This window comes from Leopardus geoffroyi, chromosome D1 (genome assembly GCF_018350155.1).
Source record: "Leopardus geoffroyi isolate Oge1 chromosome D1, O.geoffroyi_Oge1_pat1.0, whole genome shotgun sequence".
Lineage (NCBI taxonomy): Eukaryota > Metazoa > Chordata > Mammalia > Carnivora > Felidae > Leopardus > Leopardus geoffroyi.
Window position 1 is genome coordinate 22,564,549 of NC_059329.1, and position 14,889 is coordinate 22,579,437.

General features: G+C 45.0%; 2 protein-coding genes across 2 annotated transcripts; one reads left to right on the plus strand and one right to left on the minus strand.

Moving 5' to 3' along the window:
• Positions 1-752: 752 nt before the first annotated feature.
• Positions 753-6,843, minus strand: ACRV1 (acrosomal vesicle protein 1). The gene is made up of 4 exons (XM_045483373.1): positions 6,710-6,843; positions 3,380-3,970; positions 1,891-2,010; positions 753-1,138 (listed from the first exon to the last, which is right to left on the minus strand). Exons 1-4 carry the CDS (start codon positions 6,759-6,761, stop codon positions 1,014-1,016), a joined length of 888 nt encoding a protein of 295 aa, XP_045339329.1. The 5' UTR covers positions 6,762-6,843; the 3' UTR covers positions 753-1,013.
• Positions 6,844-11,268: 4,425 nt separating this feature from the next.
• On the plus strand, positions 11,269-13,452 carry LOC123602382 (protein PIP-1-like). The gene is made up of 3 exons (XM_045486892.1): positions 11,269-11,336; positions 12,010-12,123; positions 12,686-13,452. Exons 1-3 carry the CDS (start codon positions 11,282-11,284, stop codon positions 12,808-12,810), a joined length of 294 nt encoding a protein of 97 aa, XP_045342848.1. The 5' UTR covers positions 11,269-11,281; the 3' UTR covers positions 12,811-13,452.
• Positions 13,453-14,889: the final 1,437 nt, after the last annotated feature.

Genomic DNA, 14,889 nt, shown 5'->3' on the forward strand with positions numbered 1-14,889 from the left:
CAGTGGCTGAAAGGAGATGGGCTTGTGTAGGAAGAGAGGATTGATTTTGGTCTTGAAAGAACCATTCTGGCTAATATTTATAGTGTAGTGGAAACAACTCAAATTGACATCATACAGATTTGGTTTTGAAATCTGGCCCTGGCTCACTGTAGCTCTGTAACCATGGCAAGTTTGGAACAATGTGAAATATGAATAAATTCTGTGTGTTTGTACACTAAGGATGATGCTATCTTTTTTGTCTACCTTTCTGGGCTCTTTTCTGAGGATCAGATGAAACCATGTATGTGAAAACACACTGAAGAATATAACACTAATACAGGTAGGTGAGGGACTATTAATAGTTATTTCCACTCGCCCCTCTATGCTGATATGATCCCGTAACATTGTGTGAGAAAAATATTTAAGCAGTATGACCTACTACATATTTATATAGCAAATTTTTAAAAAGAGTCATTTTATTGTTAAAATCAAGAGTAGACTCTTGAATACTGAAAATTCTCCAGAGCCAAAGAAGGTGAGTTTTAGACATCCTGACAAGTAGACAGGGGTGGGGTTCCTATTGAGATGGAAAGGTAGGGGGTTCAGAGAAGGTTCCACAGTGTTGTTTAAGCTACTTTGCATTTCTCTTTGTGGTCTCTGTCCTGGGGGACCCCTCCACTTTGAGGAAGGTGGAGTGATTTAAAATGCATCCACTTTAAGCTCCAGCTGACCCTGCAACTGGCTAATGGGAAAAGAAGTCTGTCGCCAGCCTATATTCTTCACCATACGGAATTTATTGAGAAAGAAAAGAATGTTGAGAGATGGGGTAAGGGAAGGCAGATGACAGAGAAGAATGGCTTATAGGGCATGGATAGGAGAGGAAAGGTGAGGGATTTGAACATCCTGTCTGACACTCAGGCGGAGACAGATGTGGTTAGTTATGGACTGGGTGAGAAACAATATAACTTGAGCCCAGTAGGGTAATGGAGAATTTTTGCTGCCTGAGTCAGAGCGGGAAGCAAGGGCACAGGCTTCTAGATCTTGTTGCAGAAAGATTGATTCCGACAGCATATAATTTGCATCCTGGTTCCATGGGAGAAGAGGTTCATTGATGGGCACATATTCTCACAACCCTGAACCATGAATTGGAGTTTTCCACCTGAAAGAAGTAGAGATAGACTATAGTGAGCAGAAGGCTTCCTTCTCCCACCTTAGCCTTCATCCATGGTCCCCAGTGTCCCCATACAGGCATGACCAAGGTCTCCAGCTTGTATATTCTTCCACCCCTTCTCTTTCCATCCGCCTTTTCTGGGCCCTTCCCCATATCTGTTGCCCACTGCCTCTATTGAGGGACTAGACAAACCACAAGGGAAATCAGGCAGTGTGGTTCACGGGAAATCAGGCAGTTTTGGCGATGAGGAATGAGTATAAGAGTAGAGAGGTATGAGAATATACTAAGATAGTTCTGGCAACCTATGAACACTGACTGATAGACAATTCTTTATTCATTTATTCAATACTCACTAAATGCCTTCCATGAACTAAACATTGTGCTAAGTGCTAGGAATATATAGCCATGAACAAGACAGACATAGTCCTGAGCTTATGGTCAATGTGTCAACATCTCAAAGTGCAACTCACACATTTCTTTAATACAAAGAGATAGACAGTCTCCCTGTCTCCTTTTAAGACATCATAGGCTTGCTCTATGGAGGGCCTCTACCTCTCCATCAGTAGCTGGAATGCTGCTCTTAATTCTTGAAAGGATAAGGTTCTCCTGAATCTCCAAGTTTCTGGGGAATCACAGCTTGACCCCTCCTCAGACTCCCACCACTGCTACTACTCCCAAGAGTACTCAAGTTAGTGGATGTGTTTCCCTGGCAAAGATTGTATCATGAAGTCCCCACATACCTTCAAAGATCTTCTTTAACATGCACTGCTGGGAATTCTGAGTGGAGCAGACTCCCTCTCCACGAAGACATTTTCCTTGATCATTCATATATGAGCATGTGTGGCAATTTAATATCGGGCCTGCCAATTTAAGATAAGCCTACTGAAATTCCCTGGTGGTCCAGGTGTATAGCTATGAGTCACAAGGGGTGGGATGATGGGTAGCAAGGAGCCTGGATACCACACATTTCATTGCTTGGCTCTCACTGAGCATCTGAGGGCCCTGCGTCTGATAGAGCATAGTCTCTGTTCTGTACCTGAGGAAATGCCTTCATTCTTACTGCTTCATCTATGATTTTCATTGCTGAAGAATCCCAGACTGCTCCCTATATTACTGATGTTTGCTCCATACCCCCACTGGCTTCCTGGATATTTAGTTAGATGCCCTTCTGCCACATCTGACTCCATAGGAGCAAAGTAGAACTTTTGTCACTTGATTGGCTCCCCTTTGTACTCCCCTGTCATGCTCTTACCCATACGGGACAAATGGAGTAAAAACTGATTAATAAGCTATGTTAGAATACTCTAACGTTGCAAACTCTGTAAAGGGTGATCAGTCTCCAATTTCAAACTGACCTTCAACAATGTCAATTTGTCACAAAGGGCATTCTTTTTGAAATGCTTCCGTTTTGCCTCTTTTACTATCTCCATTCCCAATTCCCTAGTTGAGTAAGCACAAAGAAATCGAAAGGATGTGGGCTGAAGAGTCAGGCTGACCCAAGTTTGAATCCAAGGATTGCTCCTCTCTAGCGATGTGATGTTAGCCTTACTTCTTAGAAGATTTGGAATACTACTACTTATGCAATGGGAGGAAATATGAAGTACTTATATTTGGTAATATCTTGAGACATCAAACTCTGGGTCTTGTTTTCCTTCCTTGGACAACCTTTTTTAGTAAGAGCTAAAACATTGCAGTTTTACTGGGAACTTATCTGTGGATCTAATAGACAAAAGTGTGCTCATGCTTTATTGTCCATGTTCAAACAAAACAGAGCCACCTAGCCAGGGCTAGATATCCACTTACAGAGTTTGCAAAGCATTCTAACATAGTTTGTTGGGGCAGATTTAGCATGAAGCTCATGGAGCCTAGTCTTCCACGAGCCCCTTCCAAGGGAGTGTATTCATAGTTTCTTATGTAGAATAAAGATGGGGGGACTGCTGGCATTTTGTATTTGTGTGTGTGTGTGTGTGTGTGTGTGTGTGTTTTAAAGAGGGCCCTCAAAACTGCTTAGCTCTCAGGGCCCCACAAAACCTGTATCCTGCCTCCTGGTATTATTATCAAGAGACATAAAGAGCGTCTTTGAGAGAGCTCTTCGTGAAGTGTTTGTGAATTAGTCTCTCTTCCATACCCTCTCCTTAAAGTTGGGTTTCTTGATGTTCTGCCTAGGTCACACCTGAAGTCAAGGACTAGTACCCATCCAGATGTGCCTCACCTGAAAAGGGGCCTCACCTGAAAGTGTGCTTGAAGGTGGAATGCCTGAAGGTTGTTCACCCAGTGGCTTTTCACCTGAAGCTTGTTCACTTGAAGCTTGTTCACCTGAAGCTTGTTCACCGGAAGCCTGTTCACCCGAAGGCTTCTCACTCAAAACTTGTTCACCTGAAGGCTTTTCAGCTGAAACCTGTTCACCTGAAGGCTTTTCAGCCAAAACTTGTTCACCTGAAGGCTTTTCACTGGAAGACTGTTCACCAGAAGTCTGTTCACCAGAAGTCTGTTCACCTGAAGGCTTTTCAGCAGAAGTCTGTTCACCTGAAGGTTGTTCACTAGAAGTGTGCTCCCCTGTGGTGTGTTCACCTGACATGTGTTCACCGGCAGCATGCTCACCTGAAGTGTGCTCACCTGAAGCGTGCTCACCTGAGGCGTGTTCAACTGAAGTGTGCCCACCTGAGGTGTGCTCACTTAAACTGCTCTCGTCTGAAGAAGTCTCATACAAAGCCTCACCATCTGAAGGGTTTCCAAGTGAAAAGTACCCACCTGAAAATTGCTGAACGGAAGCTTGATGATCCATAGAACCAGGAGGTTCATCAGGCTGACCTGATGCTCCTGGGGTGGAGAAGGAACAGAAGAGAGAGTGAAGGTGAGAGAAAGAATGTCTGGGATAAAGACTGCTTTTCGTATGCAGTAAGGCTAATGTTATGGGATTCCTAGGTTTCCTGTGGGCCAGATCAGGCACCTGAAGATATTACAGATGTTGGGGGAACTCAGTGAATTCCCCAAGAGACCATGAAGGTCAGAGGCGTTAGTAATGAAACACACAGAGACCAACCCTGGCATTTAAAGGAAGAATTTTAAGATCTGCGTTGTTAAGAAATGCACAGGGAGGCCCACTTGCCCATGTACCAAAAGCACCTAAAGGGAAAATAACGTGCTCCCCCTGACAAAGCCAGCATTTGGAAATCAAAGGACCATCATCACTCACATAACCAGAAGTCCACCCCAGCCCTCCCTCCAGTGTCTCTGTGGGTGAAAGGCAAGAAGGATGAAGATATGAAAGGGAAAGAGAAGCTAAGTAGTTCTGGCTGGAATTTAGCGTGGAAGGTTTTAACCTTGACGGATAAATTTTAAATTAGAGATGACAAATATCTAAGGAACCCACAAAAATTATGAGACAGGATTTAAGACACTTTTATTTGGAAAATTCAGGTTCTTGCTCACACTCAGTCACCAATCCATGTGGGTTGGAGACTCAAAGTTGCCATCAATTATTGAGGTAAGGGATGCCTGGGGGGCTCAGTTGGTTGGGCATCCGACTTCAGCTCAGGTCATGATCTCACACTCTGTGAGTTTGAGCCCTGTGTGGGCTCTGTGCTAACAGCTCAGAGCCTGGAATCTGCTTCACATTCTGTCTCCCTTTCTCTCTGCCCTCCCCCGCTCATGCTCTGTGTCTCTCTCTCTCTCCTTGAAAAATAAACATTAAACAATTATTAAGATAAAAACATTCTTTGCTTATTTATTTCTGAATTGATACTCCTTGTGACATATACCATTTATATCCACTTCACTTCATGTAGTTGTCACGAGTCTTCAATGAGATAAATTGTGAAGTTCCTAGTTTATTCCTTAGGTGCTCAACTTATTTTTCTCTCCTTCCCACTTTACACTGGGACTTAACAAAACTCTTAACTGGTCATTCTCTTCTGGCCAATTTCTTCTATCTTTAATCCATTTCACCAATGACTATCAGACAAACATTCTTTAAGTATGACTTTCATTTTGTTGGAATGTAGCACCAAACAATTTGATTATTACTCTTTGACTAGACTGAGTAACCCAGAGGAGAGTAGGTAGGCTACTGAGTTATTAATCCCAGCCAAAAGCTGAGAGGAATTACAAGATCTTTTGAGGCTAAGGTAGCCTAAGTCTCTAAAATACCCTTATCTCTGCAAGAGTTCTGCAATGATATATATATATATATATATATATATATATATATATATATATATATTCTGGGTGATTTGTAGTCCTTATAATCAATGACTTTCTGAAAGACTAGGATTAGAATACATTGATAAAGCAATGATTTGTTAAGGCTTTTGGGAAGTTTTATTTTTATTTTTTAATTTTTTTTAATGTTTATTTTTGAGAGACAGAGAGACAGAGAACAAGCAGGGGAGGGGCAGAGAGAGAGGGAGACAGAGAATCCAAAGCAGGCTCTAGGCTCCACACTGTCAGCCCAGAGCCTGACGTGGGGCTTGAATCCACAAACCGCGAGGCCATGACCTGAGTCAAAGTCACACTTAACCAACTGAGCCACCCAGGCGCCCTTGGGAGGCTTTTATTTTTAAAAGTTGTTACTGAAATATCTGCCTTGCTGATTCTTCAATACTTAAAAAAATTTTTTTTAAACATATTTTTTAGGGAGGGAGAGCACAAGTTGGGGGAGAGGAGCAGAGGGAGAGAGAGAATCTTAAGCCATCTGCACGCTCAGCACAGAGCCCGACATGCAGGACTCAATCCCATAACCCTGGGATCCTGACCTGAGCTGAAATCAAGAGTCAAGCACTCAACCGATTTAGCCATGCAGGCACCCCTTATTCTTCAATAGTTAACAGAAGTTTTAGTACAGAGATTTCTGATACAGAAAGGTTGAAAAAGCACACTAATTTCTTAGTCATTCTTATAGTTGATGACTTAACTGTTCACCACGTGGCTGGCATTTCTGAGTCAATTTTTGAAAGTCTAAGAAAGTAAAAACCAAAATTCTTTGAGAACCAACATTACATTTGTCATTTAATTGACACCTCAGAGCTCACGGCCTCTCTCTTCTCCTCTAGGAGGAATGAGGGAGCACAGCCCTTCATGAATGAGGATCCTGAAAGAGGAAATACACACAATTGGATAGATAGAACATGGCCATGAAGGAGAGGCTCGTAAGGTCTCTGTCCCATAGCTATGCTCTGAGATGGATTTCTAGGTACATCACATTCCCGTCTCCTTGTATCTTTCCTTGCTACATCAACTACATAAGGATCCCTTGCACTCAGTTAATTGGGACAAACCTTCAATGGACTTCCACAGAACCCCTAGACTTATCTTCTCATCTCACAGAGCAACAGGTTCAAATGGTGAGTGGTTGAGAGAAGTAGGAATGAGACTGTGCCAAGCCAGTGGGCTTCTCTGGTGGTAAAGCCATAACTAGGAGGAATCAATGGACTCAGGAGCTCTCAGAGTTGAACTCGTTTAGCTCTTCCTGATTCTGAGTCAGATTGGTTTGGGTAACTTTCTTCTTCAAGGGCTAAAAGACCTTAAAGAGGCCTCCTATAGCCAATATAAGGGACTCACCTCTGGCAGATCCAACCAGATAAAGACTCATTAGTAAGAGAAACTTCTTCATCTGGATTTTGGGGAAGAGGGGACCCTGGTGTGGGGCACCCAAGAGCTGTGAAGTAAACCTGTGAGCAGAAGCTCCCAATGCTAGGTTACAGCTTCTGGGAATTCTAGAATCTCAGAGACCACCCGTGTTGCCTCACAATGGGTTTGAGCTTTGAGGTTCTCCTGTAGGCTGCTCATGCAGGAAGGCCCTCTAACAACCCATGGCAAATTGTGCCAATGAAGACTAATTTGCCATGTGTCAGGTGGTGTCTTGGGGCTCAATCTCTCTGCCCTATCTTTTTTTAAAAAACATCTTATTACCAAAATAACATACTCTCTTTGAAATAAAATTTAGAAGTTATTTACTCTCTTTCAAAAGTGTTCTTGACAATGAATTGTGATTGGCTGATTATTATCTATTTGGCTCTTTAAATCAGCCTTTTTTGGCCCTGTAGGCTGACCTCTATTGATTTGATCACCTGAATGCTAGCTGGGTTTGGCTGCAGACTAGATTTAGCCTTTGGAAGATTGGAGGGGGAAATACACACACACACACACACACACACACACACACACACACACACACAGATTGAGATTGAAATATTTCTTCTTTTCCTGCCACAGTTTTGACACTGGTTGGATCTTGACATGGCAAAGCTTCTACAGCTCCTGCTCTTCACCAGGCAGTGGTAACATATTGGTTTTGGCAAATACATGATATGGGCACAAATAGAGATTGACAAGGGATCGTTGAGAGCTGTGCCTTGAGCTGTAATTTCTGTCAAGGGGGTAGAAGATGGATGCAATGAGGCCTCCACCGGTATATTGGGGATTGGGTGGCAGAGATCCCTTGGCCCTCACCTCCTACTTCTTCCCTACCTTCCTCCCTTGTAGCACTTTGTTACATGTACTACTGGATGCTGGACCCAGAATAGATGTATTTGTCACTCATAATTATGTGTTTAATATATGTCTCCTCCATTTGACTCTAAACTCCTTGAAGGCAGGGTCCTTGTCTGTCTTGATCACTGTAGTATCCCCACTACCTAGCAGCAGGTTTGCCACAGAATACATACTTAATGCTTCCTGAATGAAGGAATGGATGGATTGTCTTTCTAGACAAGCTGTTCCTCCCTCTTCATCCTACGTCCATCCCAAGCCCCACCCATAGCCAACTTCTAGCTCTTCTCTGAATATGCAATGCTCTCTGCCTTTTCCTAGTGCTCCTCCCCACTTTTCCTGAAATTGTACTTCTCCATCCCGTCTTCCTGATGAGAATTCTTACACTTTACACACTCCCTAAGAATCCTTATCATGTCCACCACCACCTACAAATTGAGGGCTCCTCATATCTGCAAGCTGGCCCACAGAGCCTTCCCTCCTTAGTTCAGATCCAGATTTCCAACTACCAGCTGGACATTTCTATCCAAGTATTCCCACAACATCTCAAACTCAACATTCGTAATACTGAATTCATCATTTGTACCCCAATTCCGTTCCTGGGACTTTGGTTCAGTAACGGGCTCCTCCTTCTCCCACTCCTCACACAATACATCAGTTTTACCTCTAAATGCTTCTTCAGTTTATCAGCCCTTCTCTACTCCCACTGACACAACCCAAGTTCAGGCTCATCCCTCCCCTGCACCACTGAAACAGCTTCTTCTTGGTCTGTTGTCCTCATCAGAATTTTCCTTTGTTCTGTCACCATAACTGACTTCTAAAACTAAAATCCTGAGCAATGAAGTTCTTCCTAACCTGCTGCAGAAACTCCAAACAAAGATGTCCAAGATCAGGCTTCTCCAGCTTCGGTTTCCACAGCCTTACAGCCCTGCCAGTCGCACAGCACACAAACAGATGGTTGGACTCAGTCCTTTTGAGACCACGCATTCTTGAATACGGCATGAACCTGAGAAGGAGAGGCCTGTTCAAAGGTGGGGATATCCTCTGTTTGGCTGTCTGTATAGATTTGTTCCTTCTGTGATATATCAACTCAAGTCAGGGATGGGCTGTGTGATATTATCACTGGGAATTGTGTGAGTAAAGGGATACAGCAATTTCTACATTTCACTTTACCAGCTTCTTTGCATGATAGTGACTTAACCCGTGGTGTGCTGGGAGCTGGCTTGAACTGGCGGATGAGAGCTGATGGTGAAAGTTCAGGAATTTTACAAGCTACTTGTCGAACACAGCTATTATTTTTTTCAATGTTTATTTACTTATTTAGAGGGAAGAGCACACACAAGTGAGCACAAGCAGGGTAGGGGCAGTAAGGGAGGGAGAGAGGGAGAATCCCAAGCAGGCTCCACACTGTCAGAGTAGAGCCTGATGCAGGGCTCGCTCTCATAATCCATGAGATCATGACCTGAACTGAAATCGGGAGTCAGACGCTCAACTGACTGACCCACCCAAGCACCTAAACACAGATATTATTAAAGTTAACATATAAACTGACAAATCATATTAGAAACAGAGGTAAAAAATACTAAAAACCTCATCAATTCTTTATTATTTTACATTTTACTATTATCTGTGCTCATAATGTTATTTAGTACCCTTGTTTGCTGGAAACACTATATAATGGTGGGCACGTGTCTTCTCAACTTCCGATTCAGTGATGTCAGGATGGTAGCTGGTAATTGCCATTTGCACCATGGAAATCTATAAATGCTACAAATCGGGACCTTTTTCACTAGCCTCACCCCATGAGCACCCCAGCACACCAGGAGGCTGAATCCATGTACTGTAACCTGGGGAAGGTGGCCAACTTTTCAGGACATTGACACTTTTCAGAACTTTTCAAGACATTGAAACCTTGCAAATTCCTTCAGCATAGGAACTCATATCTAACAGGACAACTGATAAGTATTTTTAAAACTAAAAGCCAGGAATTCTGTGGTTGAAGCCAGATAAAGGCATGATAGTTTGTGCTAATGGTTGCATCCAATGGATGCAGTCTTTTGTCCCCACTGGTTATTGATAAAGGTTATTAGTAGCCATTATACAAGGGCCTGCGCTTCCCAGCCTGGGAATTCTGCCACCTATGTGACAAACTTAGGTCTTGCCCTGGAATGTTTCCTGAGGCTAAGACCCTGATGCCCAGGACTCCTCCTTCACTGTATGCATCCACAGCTATTCTTCTGATTCCTTGGGAACCAGGCCACCTAATTTTTTATTTTTTTTAAATTTTTTAATGTTTATTTTTGAGAGAGAGAGAGAAGGTGAGGGGCAGAGAAAGGGAGACACAGAATCCAAAGCAGGCTCCAGGCTCTGGGCTGTCAGCACAGAACCCAACACTAGGCTCGAACCCATGAGCCGTGGTGAGATCATGAGCTGAACCAAAGTTGGACCATTAACTGTTAACCAACTGAGCCACCCAGGCACCCTGTGGCCACCTTCTTTTTAAATGTTTATTTGCTTTTGTGATAGAGGGAGTACAAGCCAGGAAGGACATTCCTTGACAGTGTTCAGAAGGGGGTTGACTGCTTTCTGATATCACCATGAGCTGTGATGATTTTGTCAAGCTTTATGTAGTTTGTATTAAGAAAGCAAAAATTTTGTTTTCCAGATCAGTGTTCTTCTTCTTATTTTTTAAGTTTGCTTATTTTGAGAGAGAGAGAGCATGAGCAGGGGAGGGGCAAGAGAGAATCCCAAGCAGGCACCTTACTCTCAGCCCCCGCTGGGGCTTGAACTCCCGAATTGGGAGATCACGACCAAGCCCACGAGTTGGAAGCTTGATCCACTCGAGTAACCCAGGCGCCCCTCCGCATCGGTGTTTTAAAATTACACTCAGCCGGTTAAGTCTGAGTCTTCGGCTCAGGTCATGAGGTCATGATCTCGCGGTTTGTGAGTTCGAGCCCTTCGAGTCTGTGCTGACAGCTTCTGTGTCTCCCTCTCTCTCTGCCCCTCCCTTGCTCACGCTCTGTCTTTCACTGTCTCAAAAATAAATAAATAAATAAATAAATAAATAAATAAATAAATAAATAACATTAAAATTACATTCAGCAGTGTATAAACGAGCAAAAATCTCTAGTCTGGCATGCAGCCTGCCTGGAAGATTACCCCAAATCTGCCTTTTCAGGTTTAGTGATTTATTTAGCACCAGTGCAGGCACGTATCCATCTCCGTGAAATCAGGAGATTCCCGAGTCTGCGCTCACACCGCATTCAGGGAAGTGGTCTCGAGTCCGGAAAATCCTGGCGTCACGTGCCCCACCCCTCCAGGTTCCTCAGCTCACCTGAATCTCAAGAATTCTTGGGCTGAGCAAGGCGGACACGATTCTCCCATTAAAAGCTAGGGGGGCATGTGACCAAAAGAAGCCGTGAAAGGATGTGGCTCCCCCAGCGGGGCCAGTGGAGGTGAGCGGAGACCCGGAGGCGGGCGGGGAGGCTGGGGCTCCCACCAGGAGCTCTGTTCACTCCAGGGTCTGTGGAAGCCCAGCCCTCAGCTCCCATTGGTGGCCGCTCCCCGCCGGGGGGGCATAAAGCCAGATACTCAGGGGCTGCCGCCAGTGGCTCTGTCCCTCCTTCTGTGGCCTGGTCCGAGATGGGTGCGCGCCTCCTGCTGCTGGGCCTCTCCTTGTTGCTGGGCTTCCTGCAAGGTGAGCCAGTGCAGGGCCTCTGGAAGGACCTTGGGCACTGGGGCTGGGTGCTCTGTGCGTTGGTGGGTCAGGGGGAGGTGAGGAGCAAGGCACCAGGGCCTAACCATAACCTCAGAGGCGATCGTGGTCCTTACCTCCTCGCCCCACTGTTTTTCCTCCGTCTCTGCCTCCCCTCTCCGATGCTTCCTCCACTTTTGTCACTGCTTTTTCCTTTCTCCTTTCTCCCCTCTTCCCACTTTTACTTCACCTCCTTCCCACCTCAGTTCTCATCCGATACTCCCCAGTTCCTCAAGTTTTCTTGCCGAGAGCCCTACATTTGCGTAAAAGGGAGCAAAGAAGGTTCTTTGTGGGTGGCGAAGGCAGTGGGGGCCATCCAGAAGGATTGGGAAGATCGGTGACGGGCCATATGAGGGGGGTTGGCAGAGCTGCGGTGTAGGACTTGACCTTCAGCACAGTCCATCCCTGGGAGTTGAGGGGCATCCTGTCGTACTGGCCCGCTTGCCTCCTCCCAGGGATGTGCCAAGCACCCAGAAATCCCCTGCTCTCAGCCACCTCTTCAGGCCCCGGGAACCAGCCCCCTCCAGGCTGCGTGTGGCCCAGAAGGTGTGCTCCCTGCTGATCTGCCAGGAGGCAGTGGTGGCCGAGGCTCATCATGCGGGTTTTGACTTTCCAGCACTACCATGTCTCCAGTGTCCACGAGTCAACGCCAGTGGGGTTTGCGAGACTGGGGAAAGTGTCTGCGAGACTCAAGGCAGCCAGCGGTGCTTCCTGAGGAAGGTCTACGAAGGTAGGTGGGTCCTGAGAAGTCACCTGGGTGACCCTTGCCTGATCCTGTGGGAGGTAGCTCTCAGGAGCCCTGAGGGCAAAAGCAGAGAGTTTGGGAAGGAAGTTTTTCTTAAAAAGTTGGAAGGGGATTTCCTGGACCTGGTGCTGGACTGCCACTAGCCCTTGACTGGACCAGCAGACCTGTTAGGAGAAAAAGTGCTTGTTGAGGGGTCCCTGGGTCCTTGGGCCGTCCCCATGCTACTCAGGGGTGGGAGGGACTGGCTAAGAAAATTCCAGGGGAGCTTGTGTGTGGTAGTGCTTTTGGGAACTGGTGGCCTTAGTTCAGGCAAGGTAAGGGGTTGGAGCAAGATGGCCCACGAGGGGCTCACCTCTGTCTTTGCAGGGTGGCCAACGTCCCTTATTACCTGGCAGCCCGACTCCTTAGGACTATGTGCTGTTTCTCCTTATTCTCTGAATCCCCCATTCTTTCAACAAATGTTTATTGCTTTACCTCTTAAGTGGCAAACACTTTTGAACTTGGAAGTCACAAATCCGAGGTCCTCTTCTCTTGTCTTCCTCTCCAGATGACAGGCTCCTGTATGGATACCAGGGCTGTGGGGACCTGTGCCTCTCCATGTCTTTCTTCAGACAAAGTGTTCAAGTGGATTTTGTATGCTGCAATGACACCCCTTTCTGTAACAGATTTTAGAGACTTGGCCCTTTAGCCCTTTTCTCCCATTTAGCCCTTTTCTGTACTCCTGCAGCCTCAAAGGACGGGGCCATCCTTCCCCAGCACTGTTCAAGCCCCGAAGCCTGCTCCTACTAAGCTACGGGTGGTGACGTTTCCACAGCTTCACCCACCAGACCGATGCCTCCTGTTTCCCATCGCCCTTGCTGCTCTTTTTCTCAGATTCCTGTCTCCCCCCCCCCTTTCTCTCTCTGTACCCACATCCCTCCTCGCTTCCCCTGTCATTGGCTGGCATATAACAAGCTCTCCCTCCTCCCCCTTTTCCTTCCTCTGACAAATATTTTCTGACGGCTAAGCCCGGGAGTTCGATGCTGATTAGAGAACAGTGAATAAAACAGACCTGATCTCTGTCCTCAATCAATGTGCCTTCATTTTAGTGGCTCCTTTTCTGCCAGGTGCCCAGGGTCACAATAGCTCCAGTATCTTGCCTCGTTCTTACTCACAGGACTTAAGGCTGGAAGGGACTCCTTCACCAGCCCCTCTGTCACACACACACACACACACACACACACACACACTCTTTTTCTCTGTCTCCCTCAGTCTTCCCCCCTTTCCACTGTGTAGCTTTTTCTGAATAAATCTTGCATCGTGGTGTTGCTTAGATTTTTGTTTTTATGTTTAAATTATATGAGTAAATATTCAATTTAGGAAAAATATAAAATAGTGACCAGAATAGACAATCCCACCCTACCATGCAGAGACATACCTTGTTTTAGGGCTTATGGTATACCTCCTTAAGTTATCCCATTTGCTTAAAATAAAGTGCCTTTTTTTCCTGCTGTCTTCAAGATTTGCTCTCTATCTTTGGTTTTAAGCAGTTTGATGTTTGTGGTGATGTTGTTTTCAGTGTTCATCTGTTACAGATTCTTTCAGCTTCTTTGGGTCTGTGTTTTGCTGCTTTTCATTATTTTTCGGAAATGGTGCCTATTATGTTTTTAAGTATATATTCCACCTCATTTTCTGTTTCTTCTCTGTCTGGGCAACTAATTGAGTATGTTAGAATGTTTGGTATTATCCTGCAGCTCTTGGATGCTGTGTGCTGGTTTATTATTGTTATTATTTATTACTTTATTATATCTCCTCATGTTTCAGTCTAATTTCTATTGCCCAATCTTCAAGTTCACTGATTTTTTCCTCCACCGATGAGCCCATGACAGAAATTCTTTACCTCTGATATTGTGTTATTTTATTTCTAGCATCTCCGTTTGACTCTTTCCTAGAGATTCCATTTCTTCTTTCAAATCCTTCATCTGTTCATGCATCCTAACTTTTCTGTTCAATCTTTTTAACATATTATAGTTAATGTCCCTGATTAATAGTTCCAACAACAGGCCATTGCACAGTTCAGTTATGATAGTTACTTTATCTCTTAACAATGGGTTGGGGTTTTTTTTTTTTTTTTTTTTGCTTTTTTGTGTTTGTAATTTTTATTTTATTTATTTGTTTAATGTATTTCTTTTTGAGAGAGACAGAGACAGAGACAGAGTGTGAGCAGGGGAGGGGCAGAGAGAGAGAGGGAGACACAGAATCCAAAGCAGGCTCCAGGCTCTAAGCTGTCAGCACAGAGCCTGATGCTGGTTTTGAACCCACAAACTGCGAGATCATGACCTGAGCCGAAGTCGGATGCTTAACTGACTGACCCACCCAGGCACCCCTGTGTTTGTAATTTTGAAATCAAATGTTTGGCACTGGGGGTAGAATCGTAGAGCATGAGGTAACTATTACTGACACCTAGAAATGGACATGCTTATTTTTATAATTTTTTTAACTGTATTTATTTTGAGAGAGAGAGACAGAGAGAGAGTATCAGTGGGGGAGGAACAGAGAGAGAGAGAGAGAGACAATCCCAAGTAGGCTCAGTGCAGAGCCTAACATGGGGCTCGGTCTCACGAATCATGAGATCATGACCTGAGCCAAAATCAAGTCAGAGGCTTAACCAACTGAACCACCCAGGCTCCCTGGTGCTTCTTTTTGAGTGAGACTGTCATTGTGAGGGGCTGAGGCAATCTAGTCGGACATTGTGACAGGTTACATTTTATT